General features: G+C 38.3%; 3 protein-coding genes across 8 annotated transcripts; 2 read left to right on the forward strand and 1 right to left on the reverse strand.

Annotated features, from left to right (window-relative positions):
* Positions 1–1,354: 1,354 nt before the first annotated feature.
* On the forward strand, positions 1,355–5,776 carry LOC103999305 (protein CLP1 homolog). 2 transcript variants are annotated; one of them, XR_010491484.1, is made up of 11 exons: positions 1,355–1,585; positions 1,695–1,763; positions 1,843–1,938; positions 2,951–3,192; positions 3,311–3,449; positions 3,559–3,615; positions 4,172–4,306; positions 4,779–5,014; positions 5,106–5,229; positions 5,326–5,370; positions 5,452–5,634. XR_010491484.1 is itself a non-coding variant. In XM_009421028.3 (10 exons), exons 1-10 carry the CDS (start codon positions 1,418–1,420, stop codon positions 5,537–5,539), a joined length of 1,275 nt encoding a protein of 424 aa, XP_009419303.2. In that variant the 5' UTR covers positions 1,355–1,417; the 3' UTR covers positions 5,540–5,776. The 2 variants fall into 2 exon arrangements, 1 of the variants encoding a protein (XP_009419303.2); XM_009421028.3 differs by lacking the exon at positions 5,106–5,229 and having other exon boundaries at positions 5,452–5,776.
* A 125-nt stretch (positions 5,777–5,901) lies between these two features.
* On the reverse strand, positions 5,902–6,704 carry LOC135623785 (17.1 kDa class II heat shock protein-like). Its single transcript, XM_065127125.1, has one exon. It carries the CDS (start codon positions 6,662–6,664, stop codon positions 6,173–6,175), a length of 492 nt encoding a protein of 163 aa, XP_064983197.1. The 5' UTR covers positions 6,665–6,704; the 3' UTR covers positions 5,902–6,172.
* A 4,965-nt stretch (positions 6,705–11,669) lies between these two features.
* On the forward strand, positions 11,670–14,807 carry LOC103999307 (cytochrome P450 90D2). Of its 5 annotated transcripts, none has more exons than XM_065127129.1 (9): positions 11,670–11,897; positions 11,993–12,241; positions 12,337–12,661; positions 12,868–12,900; positions 12,985–13,230; positions 13,484–13,573; positions 13,648–13,833; positions 14,016–14,137; positions 14,595–14,807. In XM_065127129.1, the coding sequence occupies exons 1-9, from the start codon at positions 11,839–11,841 to the stop codon at positions 14,680–14,682; spliced, it is 1,398 nt and encodes a 465-aa protein (XP_064983201.1). In that variant the 5' UTR covers positions 11,670–11,838; the 3' UTR covers positions 14,683–14,807. The 5 variants fall into 5 exon arrangements, with proteins under 5 accessions (XP_064983201.1, XP_064983199.1, XP_064983198.1 ...); XM_065127127.1 differs by lacking the exon at positions 14,595–14,807 and adding an exon at positions 14,341–14,482 and having other exon boundaries at positions 11,671–11,897; positions 12,751–12,900; XM_065127126.1 differs by having other exon boundaries at positions 11,675–11,897; positions 12,751–12,900.
* The last annotated feature ends 5,069 nt before the right edge of the window (positions 14,808–19,876 follow it).

Raw genomic sequence — 19,876 nt, forward strand, 5'->3', positions numbered from 1 at the left:
TCCATAAGATCGTGCTTTGATACGACTTGATCTGTATGCGATTCAAGTTTGGTAATCTGTTAACCAATCACCTCTCGGATGAAAAATTTTAGTGGATGAGAAAGATTTCACTATAAAATAAAGCATAAAAACAAAAGAAAACAACCACTATTACATAAATCAAAAGTGTCAACTATAAGGGAGTAAGTAACAAAAATAAAAGAGTGAAAATACTTAACTAGGTGCATAATAATGCATGTTGTCTTGGAGAGCATCTTAATGCTCTCGGTAGATTGAAGATTAATGTCTATTTTAGTATCCTCTCGGAACCCCTCATAAGACTTAGATAACATACTGGACTTCTCATGATTGTTAGACGAAGCTTCAAAACAAGACTTCAGTTGTTAAAATTCAATAAAGAAGATGTTATGACCGGAAGGAACTCAGCATCACCTCCTTTTCTTTTTGTTTGGCTCATTGCTATGGTCGTTTGACTTTGGTTGTTACTATTTTTTATGCTATTCTAAGAGGTTCTTCTCCTTTTATAATTAAGATAGGGTAAGAGTAGTGAAAGGTTTACGAACCATCTTATAGGGCTAGCGCACAATCCTTTTTCTACTGTAAGTAGGAGTTGCATCATATTTGATTTGTCGCTCTCCTATTTTTGATAAGGGTTGTCCTATTCCGATCCCAATTAGAAGTAGGTCTTAGGCTTTAAGTGAGTTGTGAATTTTATTTGACCAGATAGGACTTTGAGGCATTAAGAGACCTCTTGGATAAGAATCGATCACGTTATAGGGTCATCAGAGCTCAAACGTATTTTTGGTTAAGTGTTTATGTGATCGTCCTTGATCACCTATCGCTAGCACCGACCCCATCCTCGCCCTCCTCACCCACATGATGATGGTGCTACCGTGTTAACTATCACTTTATTTTGTCATGAGGATGGCCCCCACTTTGATGACCTCTATAGTGACTCTTGAGATGTACGAGACAGGGAGTAATCTCACCTTTTAGAAAATATGAATGTTTAATAGAAATAATTGAAAATTTAGATTTTAAAAAAATATCTCAAAATCAATTACTAGAGTTTTTTTAATAAATTAATTATATTTTTAGATGAATTGATCATCCAAGCTCATCCTAGAGCTCACATTATTGAATCCAAAAGCCCAAATATATCTTTTACGATATTACACCAAGGGATCAGTTTTCCTCTTCGAAATATCAACAATAATTCTGGCCCAACTACATTAAGATTCGAGCAAGCAGATATCATGTTGTTGTTTTGGCTCAGAACCGTCCGATCTTTCACTTTCGGTGAATCCGTTAGTGGCTCCTCCATCCGGAAAACGAAAGGAATCAATTAAGATGCGCAATTTTCCAAAACCCTCTCGATTTAGGGCTTTGGCGCTTCAAACGGCGCCGGCGACGGGACATGGCCTCGGCCCGGCAGTTCGAATTAGCGAAGGAGAGCGAGCTCAGGGTGGAGGTCGGCCCCGACGCGCCGCTCCGCCTCCGCCTCCTCTCCGGCGCCGCCGAGATCTTCGGCACTGAATTGCCCCCAGGCAATTGGATCTCCGCTCCTCCACATAGCAAGATCGCAGTAAGCCCTTGTTTACTTCCTGCTTTTGTCTCTCAAATTTTCTCTGTGGTGTGTTCTTTTCCCTGACGTGGAATGAGGAAAAGAACACCAACTTTGTAACTTTTTGAAGGTGTTCACCTGGAATGGCGCGACTATCGAACTGGACGGAATCAGCGAAGTGGAGTACGTGGCGGATGAGGTAACGCGATGTAGTGCCGAATTAGGATTGGGACTTTTGTTTGTTTATCGATTTTAAGCATATGCGATGATGGAATTAGACGCCGATGGTGAGTTATGTGAATGTTCATGCCATTCTTGATGCGAGAAGAGCTCGTGCGAAGTCATCTCAAGCTAGTGGTATGGACTCTTCGCAGGTACGTTGACTTGCTTATGATGTTGGTCTCAATTTGTGGAGAATGTGTTGATGGTGGAATGAGAATCTTTTATTCGCTTTATGATATTATAGTACGTTTTCTCGTCATACTCTCAATTTAACAGGTGCATACAATCTTCAATAAGTAAGCATTTCACTTGTGACTAGATAGTTTGTAGGCGCAAGATACATAAATTTGTGAAAAAGCTTCTAGTTTTCTCGTGTGTTTGATTTAGAGCTACTGTATTTGAGAAGACATATCATAAGGAAATTACGGTCCTCCCTCGGTTTGCTTTTTTTTTTTTTAAAGAGGAACACCGTTTCGCTTCATATTTGGTATAGAATGCTAAGAAATTAGATAATAATGTGGCTTAAAAGGATGTATTGTTTCAGGAAAACTAAGCAAGTTTTTTTATTAATTTATATTTCTTGTCATTTTACTTGTGTTTGGATACATATGTCGTTAATGATTTAAGTGATCAGCCAATATGAGATCATTTACGATAAGCTGTTGACTGCCAAAAATGACAAAATATTTAACCTGAAACAAAGTATTTAAAGGTGAGAATTCTGTTTTAAGATTTCAAAAGACAGGATAGTTTATATCTCTTTTAGGTTTGGTAAATGGCTTACTATGAGGTTCTATAAGATGTGGATGAAGTTGAGATTTCATCTGATCCTTGCTGCTCTCTGTTTCTAGTATTGGATGGGGTGGTTCTAATAGTATGGTTGGATTCCTTTTGTTAGTCAATGAAACATATTGCTCAGTTCTGAAGCACCAATAGTGGAAAGAAATAGTGGGTTAAGTTGGGTTAGCAACACCGACCCTGTCACAAGAATAGATGTAAAAGCTCTAGCGTTATCTCTTCATAAGCTATTAATCTGCGGTAGAAATCATTCAATTTTTATATTGTCATCCATGTCAACGTGGTGCCTTAAGTAACTTTTTATTAGTCATTCTCTATATATATTTTTACCGTGCATCTGAAGAATTGTCTGTCTTAGTATTTCAGGGTCCTAGGGTGATTGTTGTAGGACCCACTGATTCAGGGAAGAGTAGCTTGTGCAAGATGCTTCTGAGCTGGGCTTGTAAACTGGGTTGGAAACCTACCTATGTGGATCTGGATATTGGTCAGGGGTCCATAACCATTCCTGGGTGCATTGCTGCTACTCCAGTTGAGATGCCTATAGATGTCATGGAAGGAATTCCTTTAGAAATGCCTATTGTGTACTTTTATGGGCATACAACTCCGAGGTAAATATTTCATTTCCATTCTATTATATCATGATTAGTAGCTCATGATAGATCAGTCTTACGAGTTAAATTAAGTTACTTTATAATGTAAGCATTTCTTGGTTATTTTGTTCAATAGTGCAAATGGGGATCTCTACAAAGTACTTGTGAAGGAGCTGGCTGCAACTCTGGAGAGACAATTCTCTGGAAATGCTGAAGCTAGAGCTGCAGGCATGGTGATTAACACCATGGGATGGGTGGAAGGTCTTGGTTACGAGGTAGTTTTTGGGGTCATTTTATAAGTTATCTCATTTGTATAATAATTTTCTAGTTTTCTGCTAAACTGTCGTCTGAAACTGTATTCAAATTTCTCTGTTTGGCATGCAGTTGCTTCTTCATGCAATTGACACTTTCAAGTGTGATGTGGTTCTAGTCTTGGGGCAGGTAATTATCTGATATATTGCACGTGTACTCCATGCATCATTATATGTGGAACTAGGTAAACATAAAACAGACATATATCTTGCTCTATGGCTGAGTTGTCCATTCTGTATTACTGTTTGTATTGATTTAGTTTTCTGCTTAATAAATGTGTTCTGAATGCTAATCTCGGCTGTTTCTGATAAAACATGACTATTTGCCATGTCTCTTAAATGTTTGATGTCTAATCTTGTTCACTTATTATGTTCAAGTTTTATGCAAGTTGGATAGGATACTGGTTGTAGAACGAAGGCAGCTTCCATGAAACTGTTGATGGAGATATTGGATGGCTGGCTAACGTATCATTTTGTTTTAACCACTAGCTTGACAGTTGTAAAACTGTTATATTATGCTTTATAATTTTTCCATGATGGTTCACATTTAAGAGTTGCATTAACTTCAAATCTGTAATGCATTTATTATATATGTGATGCTCTTCTTTACTTGAAGAGATGTCCTTTTCTTGTGGTAGAGCATTTTTGTCTAGGTGCTTCATTTGTTTTCCTGTTGTGACTTTTAGGAGAAACTGTGCAGCATGCTCAAGGATGTTTTGAAGAGTAAGCCTAATGTAGATGTCGTGAAACTTCATAAATCAGGAGGGGTAGTACTGAGGAATCAAAGAGTCCGTCAAAAGACAAGGAGCTTGAGAATCAGGGCAAGTGCAAAATATCATCCATTAATTTGATTTAGACAACTTTCTGTAATTCTTGTACCATGTTTTAATTCTTTATGAAATCCAACTGTCTATTACAGTATTTATCTTGGTCGTGCATCTGTCAAATGTCACAAAAATACTACCCATAGATCTTTCTTATTTGCTAGAGCTTACATATGCACGCTGGAAGTTGTATTGTTTGGTAACGGGGTCAGGAAATGTATCTTAAATGCTAGAACTCGACCTAAGGACTGTGGTTGGTTCGTTTCGATGTTTGTCTTTATCAGTTTCTTGGTTCATAGTTCTGTTTATTATGGTGATTAGGTTGAAATGGCTTCTATCCTGGACTAGCTTGTGTCACTGGTCTATTAGGTTTGGTTTGAGCATATCTATCTTGTGATCAGATTGTTAAATATGATGTAGGCAGATATTACTTGATTCATATTTGACACGTAAACTGATTTCTTCGCAGGAATACTTTTACGGGCTTGCAAATGATTTATCTGCACACTCAAATATTGTCAACTTCACTGACATTTCAGTTTATCGTATCGGTGGTGGCCCACAGGCTCCTCGTTCTGCTCTGCCTATAGGTGCAGAGCCTGTAGCTGACCCAACTCGCTTAGTTGCAGTTAACATAAACCGTGATTTGCTACATCTTGTTTTAGCTGTTTCATATGCTAAGGAACCTGATCAAATTATATCCAGGTAATTCTTTTTAATGATTTTGGATGTTGCTAAAAAAATCTCTCTTCTTCCTAACATCCACAGCTAATTGTCATGAGAAATGGTTTGCCAGTGGTCCATAAATTCCACAGCTGCCAAATTGCGATTATCCTGTTTCAGCTGGTTGTGTCTCAACAGAGTCTGGCCTCCAGTTTCTGGTTTACGGCTTAGAGCTGTTAAACCAATTTGATTTGCTGGTTAAGATTTTATTTTCTTTTTATCGTCTAATATATCTTTGTGATCTGTCGCAATACATGTGCTTACTTACACAAGTATGTTGAAACTCATTGCAGCAACGTTGCTGGGTTCATTTATGTCACTGATATAGACATCCAGAGGTAATATCGTCTGCTCTAGTATGTCAACGTTTTGACATAGCTGTTGCTTCGTGATCAAATTACCAGGTGTTTCTGTTGCAGGAAGAAGATTACATATCTCGCACCGTGCCCTGGCGAACTCCCTAGCAAAATTTTAATAGTGGGAACCTTGACATGGTTGGAAGGTTGAGAGAAGTTATGTATGCTCTTCAAGCATGGTAAGAGCTTTCGAGGAAGTGAAGAACTGCGATTGAACTGTGTTTTGAGCATTGTACTTTGTTTCAATCTGCCAGTCTCTCTCTCCTCATGCACCTGTGTTAGTGTGAGGAATTCACAATTTAATCACATCGGATCTCTTGTGATGTGATCAGCAACATAGCATCATAGAACAATTCACCTTCATTAATGTGCACACTATCGATCATCATACGGCCATCTCATCTGAACGTGTGCTTCTCGAGCCTAATATCATTCGCATTGCTACTTGTCAATTCATATATGTATATATATATATATATATATATATATATATATATATATATACTTCGTCTACAATTTTCTAAGCCCTTCGTACATGGCCTTTTGATATTCGTCCAACTACACATAAAATAATATTTTGGAAAACCAACAAACCCCGCTGGCTTTGTTCCAGTGGACATATCCAGAGGATATGGCACGTATATTTACGTAGAAGACTTCACATTTTGTTTATTTGATAACTACGTAACACCTACCTAATACAAAACACCAGCACACCAACACGTATATTCTATACTGACCACACCTCGACGCATGTCGGATACTACACCCCATGCATCTCGTCCTAGCCTTCGGATGAGCCCCCAACCTTGACCTCGATGGTCTTGGCCTTCTTCGGCTCCGGCGGCGGCTTCTTCTCCACCCTGACGGTGAGCACCCCCTCCTGGAAGCACGCTGTGATGGCTTCGAGGTTGGCGTCCTCCGGCAGCGGGAACTTGCGCATGAACTTCCCCATGCGCCGCTCCATGCGCTGGTACTTGCCTTCCTTGTCCTCCGCCCGGCGCCGCTCCCCGCTGACGACCAGGGTGTGGTCGTCCTCCACCTGCACCTTGATCTCTCCGGTCTTGGCCCCGGGCATGTCGATTTCGAACACCAGCGCGCCGGGCACCTCCTTGACGTCCGCCGGGGTGGAGGCCATGGCCTTGCGGTCACGGACGTAGGCGCGGGCGGGGGTGCTCACCACCTTCTCCACCTCCTCCGGGAAGTCCATCAGATGGTGGATGGTGGCGATCAGGGGATCGTTCTCCATCCCCATCATAAACTCCATCCCTCTCATCTACACCTGGCTTCTGAGGCGAGCGAGAAGAGCGCTGGCCGAGGGACTAATATAGGGAGGTGGGGAAGTCTCCGGAGAGGGGAGGAGGCAGCCTTTAGCGAGTCTGGGAATCGCCATGCATAATCGTCGGGAAGAATCAGGAGGGCACGTGGTGGGGACGGTGTGCCACGTGGGTCGGGTAACGAAGAGACGTGGCGGATACTTGGTCTCCTGTACGCCCGAGTCCGACAAAATTGAGGATTGAGACGACTTGGAATACCATTCCTATCGATCTCAAACCAATCCATTGGGTCAGCGCAACTCGACACGAATCCGACCCGTTTAAATTGATCAATGTGGCTCATGAGTCACATGGAATCCGGTTCGGATCAAGGGCTGCTGACTCGGGGATCGCCGAACGTTTTAACCGGCTCTCCGCGTCTCCTTTTCTTCACCCAAGCCGTCCGCCTCCTCCGCCGTCGCCCACCGCAACCGCCGGATATGGGAGATGGAACTCCCCGTAAATATGGGGAGAATGATCTCTGGAGAAGATACTCTGCGGACTATGAAGACGGTGAGACTCTTGAAAAAGGTTGATATTGAGAAGCTTGCAGTTGCTTTAAATAGAACGAGAAGATCATCATCCTTCAGCAATTGACCAGGTGATTAGCGTGATAGATGCTTGTAATGTGCCAGTACTTGAACCATGAATACAAGTTAGTTAAAGTTTTATCGTCGGTTGGATATCATATCAGTTTATGACTCTTTGAGAATTTGGGTCGAGCTTCATTTTGTCTTCTGCTTGGTAATTTTTGTCCATGAAGAAAATACTGTTTCCTAGTTTGGCCCTTACCGGAATCCACACCATTAGAAGTCTATCTATGCAAACTACGGAGACAACTAGGTCAATTAGTGTTTTGTCTCCGTTAAGTATGCATATGTTGAATTGTTAAGCAAGTCAAAAAATTATGTGAATAAGAGGTTAATTAAGGGATAATCCAGTCCAACATTGCTTGGTCAATCGCGCAACTTAGCTTACCTAATAATGCATGGTTAGGAAGGGGGGGTGAGGTTTTATCCAATCTACTAATAGTGTCTTATATATGTACTTAAAAGTTAAAACAGTGATAAATTCTCACCAAATGAAGGACTAGCTGAATACAGCATAGATATTGGTGTTGGTTATATAAGGACCAAATTAGTAAGGAGGAATTTCATTTTAATTCAGATTTGCAATTTAATCCAGGAAATTATATATCAACCTAGTTTGATACATTGTCATAAATCAGCTGCAGAATGAATCAAAGAAATCAGCAACACTTAATGCATGTATGCAACTTTTATGATTGGTCTCCAAGCAGTAGTAGCAAGGCAGTGTTTCTAGATTTCACAAAAACAAAAGATCAATTGCAGTATAAATTCCATTGCTGATGAGCCAAGTTGTTGCTTATGAATCTCAGAAGTTTTGAAATTTTAATGTCTGTTTTTTCATCAATTTTAGGTTATCTATGTTGTTATATAACAACATATTGCGCTTGGAGGCTTTTCGCGAAGTTGTGACCATTTATGAGAATATATAGGAATTTCCATAGATGATAATATGTTTACTATGCTTATGTTTGTGATTTCCAAATCTAGGAATTTGTTGTACCATCTCCAAGAGAGCAGAGTTGTCATCTCAATGGTTTGGCTCTCATTGGCGTCTACTTCGTTTATATTTATGAAGTAATCAGTTCTTATCAAGTGTTATATCTTTTATAATTTCTTCCAATCATCAAATTTCATTTTCTTGACCTTTTCTGGAATAATTGTAAAAAAAAGGCAAAAACAGTTAAAACTTTGTTTGGTTATTTCTTCTAAATTTGGAAGTAGGGAAAGAGAAAACTCATAGCAGGGATGTGAGCTATTCATCGTATGATCTTCACGTGTTTTCCTAATTTATTTTCTCTTTATATTTCCTTTGATTTATCTGAAGTTGGTATGATCTTTGAGATGGTTGATTGGATGATACCTGTTTCAATTAGAAAAAAGTGAATATTTGCCAGAACTAGCCTATTTTATCATCATATTTTCCGAAACACATTAAATTCATAAAGTTGCATGCCTACAATTATATTTTAACTTTCCAGGAAGTCACGTTGTTTTGAATGTTGCATTGTGAAAGATGGTACACTTCCTATATGGTTTATTAAACCTTCAAATAATTGTTTGTTCATTATGTAAGTTGTCAAGATAAAACCTTTAAGCTAGCTGGCACCTTCAATGCCTTTGATATTTAACGATACCAAAAAGCATTTTAGGAACTAAAATAAAACATACTTCTTATATATTCACCATTTTCTAGGATAGCAACGTAGTCAAATCAAAAGGTAGGGGTTAGGTTCCAGCATATGCAACCCAATAATTTACCTAGTGAAGAGCTATTTAGTTAAACCTCATTTGACCATCAAAAACTGATATGATGAATTTTCTGTATGGAGACTAAACTCAAGTTGATTCAACTGAAGTTATCAATTTATTCACATTAATTCCCGTATTGACCTTGTTGAAAGGTTTGTGCCCTTTCAATAAAGATCTGATTGGTGAAAATAAATTATCTAATGTTTAAGGATTTCAAGTGGATGTTAAAAGAAAGAAAATTCATTTTGTAATATTTATCTTTTGGCTAATCACCATTTCATTAGTTATATTTGATTTTCAAATTACTCTGATCAAACTAGATTTTTTTTTTCAATTTAATGAATTCATAAATGTGATGAGATTTTCTAGTGCAGCCAAACACTCAAAAAATGAGTTTGTCACTACAAAAGGCTTTCAGAATCATAAATATCATTGCTGATTTACAGCTTATTTATTCTGCCTTTTCTCCATTTTTTTTTCCTTGGACAGCTAGGCACTTGATATTTGAATTACTGCAGACAAGCAGTTAGCACACTCACATCTTATATTATCAATCACCTTGACAATTCATATCATGGTTGGAGGCATCAGACATAGGACAATTCTCTCAATTCAAGATGCAGTGGTAATCCCATATATTTTGAAGGCTGCTTCCAAACTCCCAAATCTCTGCATAGCAAATGAGATATATGTTATGACAAGTTCTATCGGTTTTCATTGGTACCTCTCAACTACCTCTCTCTCTCAACTACCTCTCTCTCTCTCTCTCTCTCTCTCTCTCTCTCTATAAATAAATAAATATATGTGTGTGTGTATACAGTTTTTTTTTTTTTTTGTATATACAGTTACTTCAATATTTATGAGGAACTGAAGAAATATGCTTGTTTGAACAGATAGAATAGAGAGAAGCACAAATGTTTCTGAACATGTTGAGATGAGGAAGGATTTTTTCCAAGTCCTGGTTGTGGACCAGGGATACAAGTCTCTGATCAACCATGGTTCTGATTTCAGTACCTGCAGATATTGAGCTTTGGATTGCAGATGCAACCCCTCAGTTTGGCCATGGATATGATACTAGTGTTTCAACATGCTCTATAAATTTAGTGAATAACAGTTGTATTGGATGTGTACAATTTCCAAGTGTGTGTACACATCATTTGACCGGTATGTGAGCAAATAACCTTTCGATTCCATACTCAATTGACCTAGATGACTATACTGATCATTATTCATGATGTCTACACAAAAATGTAAATATGAAATTGTAGTGCTGGTGTTGATGTACTGTCTACATGTCATCCATACATCATGCACATGAATGTTAGATTGACAATTCACCAATGATATGTCCAAGTCCTCGATTTATTTGTATCTCCCTGTTACCTTTGAAACAGAAAGGTTTATAGCACATCAGCGAATTGCAAGCAAATAAATCACTGAAAGATTCATGGATAGAGAGCTGAGAGGTTGATAGAATTATAAATGTGAAAATGGTCTTGTTTATTTATTTCTTAGACAATAACAGATCTATATATGTTTTTCCAGAAGATGTTTAGGAGTTTACATGATATATCCAGAATAACATATTATTCAAATTTTAAGCTATATTTCAAAAACAGGTTTGTTCTTAGACTTATTTTCGTGGTAATATTAATTGAAGAACTTAGACTGTTATGCTCTGCAACATGATGGCTTGAATCATCAAAACAACCTTAGATCATTATGAATTGTTGTGCAACATGAGAAATTTCTTGTGTGGAAGCTATCCTTTGACCACAATTATATATATATATATTTCTTTTTTTTAAGGGAATCATATCGATCTGCTTTATCTTGTTGTTGAAATCCTTTGCGGCCCACTGAGATCTATCTCCCTGTTTAATTACTACCAAATGGATGCACAATCGAGTAGCCTATGGGTTGGCCAAATCATTATCCCTTGAATTAAAATCTAAATCTGTGTACACGGCAATCAAAGCAGGAATCTCTGCACCCCGGTGGCCAATCAACGGACTGGATTAATTATCTCCCTTTCGGTGTCACATCACGGATGAAGAAGATAAATGATATGGGTCACGTCAAGGTTTGGTTACAGAGGGATGATGCACAATTAGGAGACGAAACCATGACAAGGAAAGCACGAAGAGGACAAGACGTGCCGTGCCGTGCTCTGTATGTGTTCTTCGCCCACGTCACCGGCTGCAAACAACCGTACACTTAGCAGGAGGAGGCGACGATCAAGAGCGTTTGCTAAAAGCAAGCTCACTCTGACCTGATCCGTTCATGTAATCGGTGGGACAAAGCAACATGTTGAGAGAAGATGCTTTACACGAAGTGGATCACTAAGATGCAGACAGTGCTCATTAGTCTTTCTTTGAATAAAAAATATAAATGATATAAATAAATTTTAATTTTATAATAAACTGGCAAAAATCTATACTGATAAAACTAATTAATGCTTTCTAAAATATCTCAGAAAGGATTTTGAGATTTTGAATCTTCAACTTTGATTAAGATAAAGTTGGATATATCATCATCGGATGAGAAGGAAGCACAGCACACTGATGTCACTCCACAAAGCACTGGGCACCACATGTGAGGAGCTCATCGGTAAAGTGGATCAAAAGCTCTGTTGATCCATATGTTTTTGTTCTCTGTGCACTGTGTGATGATCACTCGTTATGTGTGTGTGTGTGTGTCTCTCTCTCTCTCTCTCTCTCTCTCTCTGTAGGATAATCTGTGGGTGTGAAAGAGAGAGAGAGAGAGAGAGAGAGAGAGAGAGAGAGATCTATTGAATGGACTTCACATGTGTGCACGAGGTGAGCAACGGCGCTTGCGAGGACGGAGGCACAGTGTAATCATGGACGTGGGAGGCTTTGCGACCATTAAATACAACTTCTCTCTCTCTCTCTCTCTCTCTCTCTAAGCTTCTCTTCCTTCTCGTTGCAGAACGTACAAAGGGGTTGATCGTGGGATCCAACTTGGGAGGATGGATAGGTTGATGATGATATGGGCGACTTTAATGGTGCTTTTGATGGCAGCGATCATTTCACAGACTCGGAGGATGAGGAGAAGCCACAAGAGAGCTCGGCTCCCTGCAGGGTCCCCGGGTTGGCCGCTCGTCGGCGAGACCTTCGAGTTCGTCTCCTGCGCCTACTCGCCTCGGCCGGAGAGCTTCATGGACAAGCGTCGACTCTTGTGCGTTCCCCCTCCCCCCATTCCATTGTATCCTTTCTCGTGATTTCATGCGATGCGGTTCATCTTGAGTCGGTCGTTGACGTATTGATGTTTAGGTACGGGAAGGTATTCAGGTCGCATCTCTTCGGCAGCCCGACGATCGTGTCGACGGACGCAGAGGTCAGCAGGTGGGTGCTGCAGAGCGACGGGCGGTCGTTCGTGCCGTCGTATCCGAAATCCCTCACGGAGCTGATGGGGAAATCCTCCATCCTACTGATCAACGGGAACCTCCAAAGACGAGTCCATGGCCTCATCGGCGCATTCTTCAAGTCGTCTGACCTCAAGGCTCAGATCACCAGAGACATGCAGTGCTACGTGCAGCAGTCCATGAGCAGCTGGAAGAACGAACGGCTCATCCACATCCAAGACGAGGCTAAACACGTTAGTCCTCGATCCCCACTTCCTTCCCCCGTTCTTCCCCTCACTAATTCTACCCAGAAAAAGCTGAACCAGTTTGATCTGCCCATCAGATCGTCTTCCAAATCCTAGTAAAAGGGCTGATTGGTCTACAGTCAGTGACGGAGACGCAATTCTTAAAGCAACAATTCAAAGAATTTATTGCTGGTTTAATGTCTTTGCCTGTGAAGCTACCAGGAAGCAGACTCTATCGATCGCTGCAGGCAAGTGATCTACTCCTACGCTGATGCTGCCATTCGGCTGAAGCCCATGTATGACCAGGCCCTTAAAATGTTTCTCCTCACCAGGCAAAGAAGAAGATGGTGATGTTGATAAAGAGCATCATTCTGGAGAAGAGGAAGAACAACTGCGGACGCACCCCGCTCGACGTCGTCGACGTCCTCATCAACGACGCCAGTGATCAGTTGACCGACGATCTCATATCGGACAACATGATCGATCTGATGATTCCAGCCGAGGATTCGGTGCCTGTTCTTGTTACACTTGCAGTCAAGTACCTCAGTGAATGTCCTCTTGCGCTCCAACAGTTGGAGGTACAGTTCATGATCATTAAACATGAGTCGTTGTTAGTGCTCCCGAGTGCATGCCCCACCATGAGCTGATAAACCACACAAGATTACAAGTAGAGAATATTCGAGAGGATAGCAAGCACGTCATGCATTGCATGGGTGTATTTCTTCTACATATCTTCTTCAGCATTTGTTGTCTCATTCGATACGATGTAGAACTTCTACCCGGTAGGTCTTGGACTTTTGCACAGTGTTTGAACAGTGCAATCGATCTCAGGAAGAGAACATGCAGTTGAAGAAGCGAAGATCACTACCTGGTGAGGATCTGCAATGGACCGACTACATGTCCTTATCATTCACACAAGATGTAAGTTGAGTGTTTACGTTCTCGTAGATGGATGAATCTACGATCGATAACCTTTTTTTTGTCTGGTTGAGTAGGTCATAACGGAGACTCTACGGCTGGGGAACATCATCAGCGGGATCATGCGCAAGGCTGTGAGAGATGTGGAGATCAAGGGGCACTTCATACCCAAGGGATGGTGCGTGTTCGCCTACTTTCGATCGGTTCATCTCGACGAGAACCATTACGAGGAGGCCTACAAGTTCAATCCATGGAGGTGGAAGGTACTCAGGGAAGCTTCCCTTTTTTGGTGACCATCACCTACCTGCCTCTCCTTTGAACAACACACTGTAAGGGAGGGGAGCTGGGTGTTAGTCAACCTTCCTCCTGCTTTGCTTATCTTATCTGAACGCCTTCTTCTTCTTCTTCTTCTTCTTTCTTCTTCTTCTCATGGACATCCCCACAGGACAAGGACATGAGTACTTGTAGCTTTACTCCTTTTGGAGGTGGGCAAAGGCTGTGCCCTGGGCTGGATCTGTCCAGGCTGGAGGCTTCCATCTTTCTCCACCACTTGGTCACCAACTTCACGTAAGGATAGCCATCAACCAATCTCCATACTTATCTAGTCCAATTTCTCTTCTTCTTCCTCTTGTTGCTGTTCCCATCATGCATTATACTGTTTGCTTGTGTACGTATGAAACTGGTGACATAGGCATGTCTGTTTTGTTCTGCTTCGTAGATTTGTTCTTCCCTTATCTTTTTTTGTTAGGTTAATGATTATTGCTGTGCAGGCAGAAGATCAAAGAGAGAGAGAGGATGGTCGAAGTTTCCTAGTCTGTTGCACTGTGGAAAGTTATTGATTTCATCAGTCTTTTATATATATACATATATATATGTATATATTATATAAAAGATTCGCAATGATGGGATATAGCTACTGTGCGGACTATAATGCATGCATTTGCGAGCTTTTACTTATTACATGTCGGCACACACGCATATCATGCATGAATGGAGTCTCATTGGACTTGTAATCTGATTACAGGTGGGAGGCAGAGGAGGACCAGATTGTGAACTTCCCCACTGTAAGAATGAAGCGAAGAATGCCCATCAGGGTGAGAAGGAAGACCTAATAATATCATGCAGTCACCAAACCCTCAGTTCTTTGTAAAATACATTTTTATTCTCTTCAGATATTTATAGGTACATGTACAGGTTCTAAATCAATTTAGATAATATATTCTATAATTTTACAAAATATGTTTTTGCTATGTCAATATTTTGTTCTCACCTGATGCCACATAAGGTGTGTATTTACATCCTATCACATAAGATCTCAATTATGTAATCCTTGATATGAGAATACTATCCCAAGAACCATTCATTCGATTTCTCAGATTATGATAAATATATTATCATTTTTAATACTCCTTTCCACATAACAGTCAATTTCAATGTGCTTCATAAAAAAATATATTTGATGCAATATACAATATGCCTGATTGTCATAATATAATTTGGCAGGACCAAAATTGTCAATCTATAAATCTCGTAAGAGATATGTCAACCGAGTAAATTCACAAGTGATTGTTGCCATAGCTTCTTTATATTATTTTTATGAGACAAGTCCTAAGAAAAACATAATATATAGAAGTTAATCTTCTTCCTGTCGAACAACCTTCCTAATCAGCATCACAATATCCAGTTAAATTTAGATCATTATTTGCTTAAAACAATAGTTCTTGTCTTGACATTCCTTTGAAATGTCGCAGAACACAAATTACAGCAACAAAATATCATTTTTCTAGATTGATGCATAAATTGACCGACAAGATGTGTTCATGTAACACTTGTGATTGATTATTATTGTTTGATTCTACAGTTGAGAAAGGACATGTGTGTTCATGGAAAATAACATCTCCACTTGTGAATATTCGTTTAATCTTTAAATCATAGGCATTATAAGCCTTTTGACCTAAGGGATATCCGATAAATTTATATTTTTGAGCATCAAATATAATTTTTGGGTTGAATATTTATAGCATGACATAAATAACCAAACACAGGTAGATGATTATACATAAACGATCGATTATAAAAGACTTCAAAGAAAAGTTATAGGTAAAAGGTCAATAAGGTAAGTATCTGTTAGCACACTCTCCTCCCCCCCAAAATGATAATGAAAATTTTGACTGAAATCTTAGGGTTCGAGCTATATTCAAATACACCAATGTTTACATTTCGTAACTCCATTGTGTTGCCATGTAATGAACGACAAAAAGGAATAGACTAACCTATAATATTTGCCTTTGATTGAATGTTACCATTGCTTAAGAGGGCCGAGAGTAGTTGATATTATTCATGCATGAAAGTTAGAGCATATGATCGCAAGTTATTGATAGATGCTTCTATTCTATCCAGGAGGAAAGCTAAGCAAATGATAGTATCTATCGATGGTGTGATTGTTCCCATTACAGTGGCTATAACAAAACAAAAATTATTTTGCTTTATTTGATGAGTTGCTACCAAGATTATTGTTTTCAGAACTTGCCATCATGATCTCTTTAGAAACAGTCAATTCTCGTCGTTTTTTCTTCTTAGAGAATCATGGAATAAACTTTTTGGATAACAGAAAATGATTGCATGAGGAGAATTTAGCAGCATATGAGTCATTTAAACTCATGAGAAATTGTATTACCTTTCTCCTTTGCTCTCATCGCTCAACTTTCTTGATTGCACCACATGTACAGACAGATAGATACTCATATATGAAAAGTTCATCCCATAACTAGTTGCATTATTTTGTGCAAATCTTTCCTTCGGATCAGTCCCAACTTTAGTAACACTATTAGCAAGATCAGATTCAATAGAGTTGAGGATTGGCAATGATCACTTGATTGATCCATTAATGAAACTTGTTTTGTTTTTGGCATTAAAAGCTATACTTATTGAATGACTCCAAGTGCTATAGTTATCAACATACAATAGTTTTCTAACCAATATCACTCCTAAATAATCTGAGTGATGAAGAAGAAGAGCGTCCGAAGGATCTGCAAAAGATGAAGTTATCATATTATAAATATCTTACTAAGATATACATCTTTCAATATTCAATAGTTTACTAACTAAGATCACTCTTGAATAATCTGAGTAGTGAAGAAGAAGAGAGTCCGAATTGACCTACAAAAGATGAAGTTATCATATTATAAAAATCTAACGAAGATATGCGTTTGTGGCTTCATCACATACCATGCGTCAACAAGAGCAACTTCATATGTGTAGATGATGATTATGGCATAACGATAATACATAATAAATTATGGATTCTAAACTATTTTGGTGGCTCGGATATCATGTAAAAATAAAATTTCATTCAACCCTTTTCAAGTATTTATAGATATATGTCTATGGTCTAAATCAATTTAAATATTTTTTTTAATTTTATAAGTTGTATTTTTATTATATTAATATTTTATTTACACCGATATATTTACATTATATCACATAAAATCTCATGATGAGAATATTATCTAACAATCATTCATTCAATTATCATATTATAACGAATGTATCATCATTGTTAATAATAGTCTTCGGTGGGAACTGTGTTGGAGGAGGAAAAAGGCATGCAAAGTCATGATAGCTTCATCTCCTCATCTCATATGATTGGACTAACATCAGCACCACCATCGCTGCCTTGTCAACTTGAAGTGGGACACACTCGAGAGTTCCTACAGGATGATGGTGTGCAGAAAGTAGAAATGGAATCCATACAACACAGATACAGGATCACACAGCCCAAAACACAAAAGGAAATACGAGTGTGGAGAGAGCTTAGGCTTTGACCAGAGAAAGCTGCCTCCCGGGAAGAATGAGCTTTGGATCTTTGAGGCAGAATGCAGAGCCTGGAATTCAAACTTTTGGCTGCAGCTGCTGACAAAGTGGGAGTGGAGAGGACACTGCAGTGTCTTCCATCTTGGTAGCTAAGATTCAAAGAGGTCCCAAGGGCTCCAGAGTCCAAACCCCCGGGCTTATCTCCTCACATTGATGTGGATGTGGTGAGATGTGGAGCCAATACATTATTGAGGGATAAGGACAACTCATTTTGAGATGCATCAAAGTCCATCTACTTTGAAAACATGGATTCTCTCAATCTTGCAGTTTCACACAACTTTTCTGGGTGCCCACCTCTTCTTTGTACAGCCCTCAGGAAAAATAACTCAAGGTGCCAAAGTTTGACCAAGTTGGCCATCATGTCCTTGTTCCAACTCAAGAGAAAATTAAAGAGTTGGATGGTCATCTTGACATTGACTCATCCATTATGAGTGTTGGATTGAATGATGTGATTCTCCCCATTGTAGTGTATTGAAAACATGGATATGTTCTTCTCAATTCATCAATCATTGCACCTTCAAATTATTCAGTCCCTTGTTATGTGAAGATTTATGGATGCATTTTGTGCCACACATCAAAGTGTTAAGACAGAATTAATGAGTTAATACATGAAATAGTTTACAAGAGATGAATTGATGAATTAATCAGTCCCTGTGTTGTGGCTCTTTTCTATAGGCATAGATACAAGAATAAAAAAAAGGAAATACAGAACTAAGAAAAAACACAAGAGTGTCAAATGACATATATAATGTGTTCCATTTGAATAATGTAATAATTTTGGCCTGATTTGAGAAACAATATTATGGTCTTCTTGATCGATAGATTTTTATAACCTAACAGAGATGAATCTTCAGTCAAGATTTATAATTTTTAAAAAAATAAATTTAATTTCTTGCATCTTTTCTATATTTGATTCTTTTTTCTAGATGTTGACATATGATAGTTTATTACATATGTCAATTATTCCTAAACTAATTAAATTTATTTTATCGATAAATCAACTAAATTGCTCTTGTATGATTGATGATCAATTATGCTCTTAATGGGAGTCTTGGCATTTTATTAAGAGATTTTTAATATGCTATCCATATAATCTTTAAAATATTGTTATGTGGAATTTAGGATCAACAACCAAAATGAATCTAATCAATATAAAATTCTAAGATATGAGACAAAAATAGTATTCAATGCCCAACCATTTCAGTAAACCATATGATCAAGACATCAAAATTATAAATCTAGTCATTGCTACAGTAGTTGTCCAAGAAAGCATTTAGCTTTCAGTGGCATATCCTTTTAATTCTTGTCTTCAAAAAAATTATCTAGAAGACCCAAATCTTTTTAGGATCCAATCCATAAAAGACTAATTAATATAAGACTCTGGATATGATCAAATCACCCTCGGATATTGTATGATCATATTTTTCCATAACCATTCTATATTAAATGGGTGATCATGATCATATTTCAAACACATGTTCTACTTGTTTTGTTAGGAAAATATTTATGTGTGATATGAGTTAAAACTTAATCAGTTGTATATGTCAACATTAAAGAGTTTGACTTAATCTTTTTTTTTTTAAACTCTAAATATTGTATTAGAGTCAAAGGTTCAAAGATATTTGATTTGAACTAAGGTTGACAAAGGAATGAGTCAAAAATTAAAAGAAAAAGGAAAAGTTAGATGTTAGCTGCAGTCAAGTGAGTTATATAATAGGTCTGTCAAATTACAGTTTTACTTACCAAATACTATTAAAGGGGGAAGATGCTGAACCTGCAAATGAGTAGAAGATATTAGGAAAACATGACTTTGATATCATGTATTAGGTTTTATCAGTAACTTAATAATTCAAACTTTTAAAGCATATTAATTTTCAGTCTATGTATGGATAATCTTGACCAATTTGATTCATGACAATCACAGCAGCAGCACAAATACACCAAAAAGGCATTCATGATTCACTAAGGCAGCAAAGATGCCTCTCTCTCTCTCTCTCTCCATGCATTTTCTCAAATGCACACACATGCAAAAGATGGGTTCACCAGCAATGCAGGTCAAAGATCTAAGGATTGAAATATTCCATGCATTTGTGAACAGTTCTCTGCACAATAAATTAGTTATTGACATGGATTTATACTTTATTTCAAGAGTTTCCAAAAGTAGGTTATTAGAAGAGAAAAAAAAGAAACTTATGAAGTTGTTTTAAGTTTTAACTTCTTAGAGAAGTCCAAAGCCTCATAAATATGAAAGTTTTTTGTGGCTAATTTAGGATTATTGATATTATACATCATTGTCCTATTATTACAGTTTAGTAGAACAAACCAATTATAGAGAACCAGAAACCAGGAATTAGAAACTGAAATGTTTCAATATTTACTGCTCATATGTGGAAAGAAAGTAGAGTCTTGTTCTTATCATTCTTCATTCAATCT

Source organism: Musa acuminata, chromosome BXJ2-9 (genome assembly GCF_036884655.1).
Source record: "Musa acuminata AAA Group cultivar baxijiao chromosome BXJ2-9, Cavendish_Baxijiao_AAA, whole genome shotgun sequence".
Lineage (NCBI taxonomy): Eukaryota > Viridiplantae > Streptophyta > Magnoliopsida > Zingiberales > Musaceae > Musa > Musa acuminata.

Excerpts from the sequence above, each read along its gene's own strand:
- LOC103999307 (XM_065127126.1), top strand. The coding sequence starts at position 11,839 with ATGGACTTCACATGTGTGCACGAGGTGAGCAACGGCGCTTGCGAGGAC. Across the intron at positions 12,242-12,336 it reads ATGGACAAGCGTCGACTCTT|GTACGGGAAGGTATTCAGGT; the intron begins GTGCGTTCCCCC and ends ATTGATGTTTAG. Across the intron at positions 12,662-12,750 it reads TCCAAGACGAGGCTAAACAC|ATCGTCTTCCAAATCCTAGT; the intron begins GTTAGTCCTCGA and ends TCTGCCCATCAG.
- LOC103999305 (XM_009421028.3), top strand. The coding sequence starts at position 1,418 with ATGGCCTCGGCCCGGCAGTTCGAATTAGCGAAGGAGAGCGAGCTCAGG. Across the intron at positions 3,193-3,310 it reads TATGGGCATACAACTCCGAG|TGCAAATGGGGATCTCTACA; the intron begins GTAAATATTTCA and ends TTTGTTCAATAG. Across the intron at positions 5,371-5,451 it reads ACTGATATAGACATCCAGAG|GAAGAAGATTACATATCTCG; the intron begins GTAATATCGTCT and ends TTTCTGTTGCAG.
- LOC135623785 (XM_065127125.1), bottom strand. The coding sequence starts at position 6,664 with ATGAGAGGGATGGAGTTTATGATGGGGATGGAGAACGATCCCCTGATC.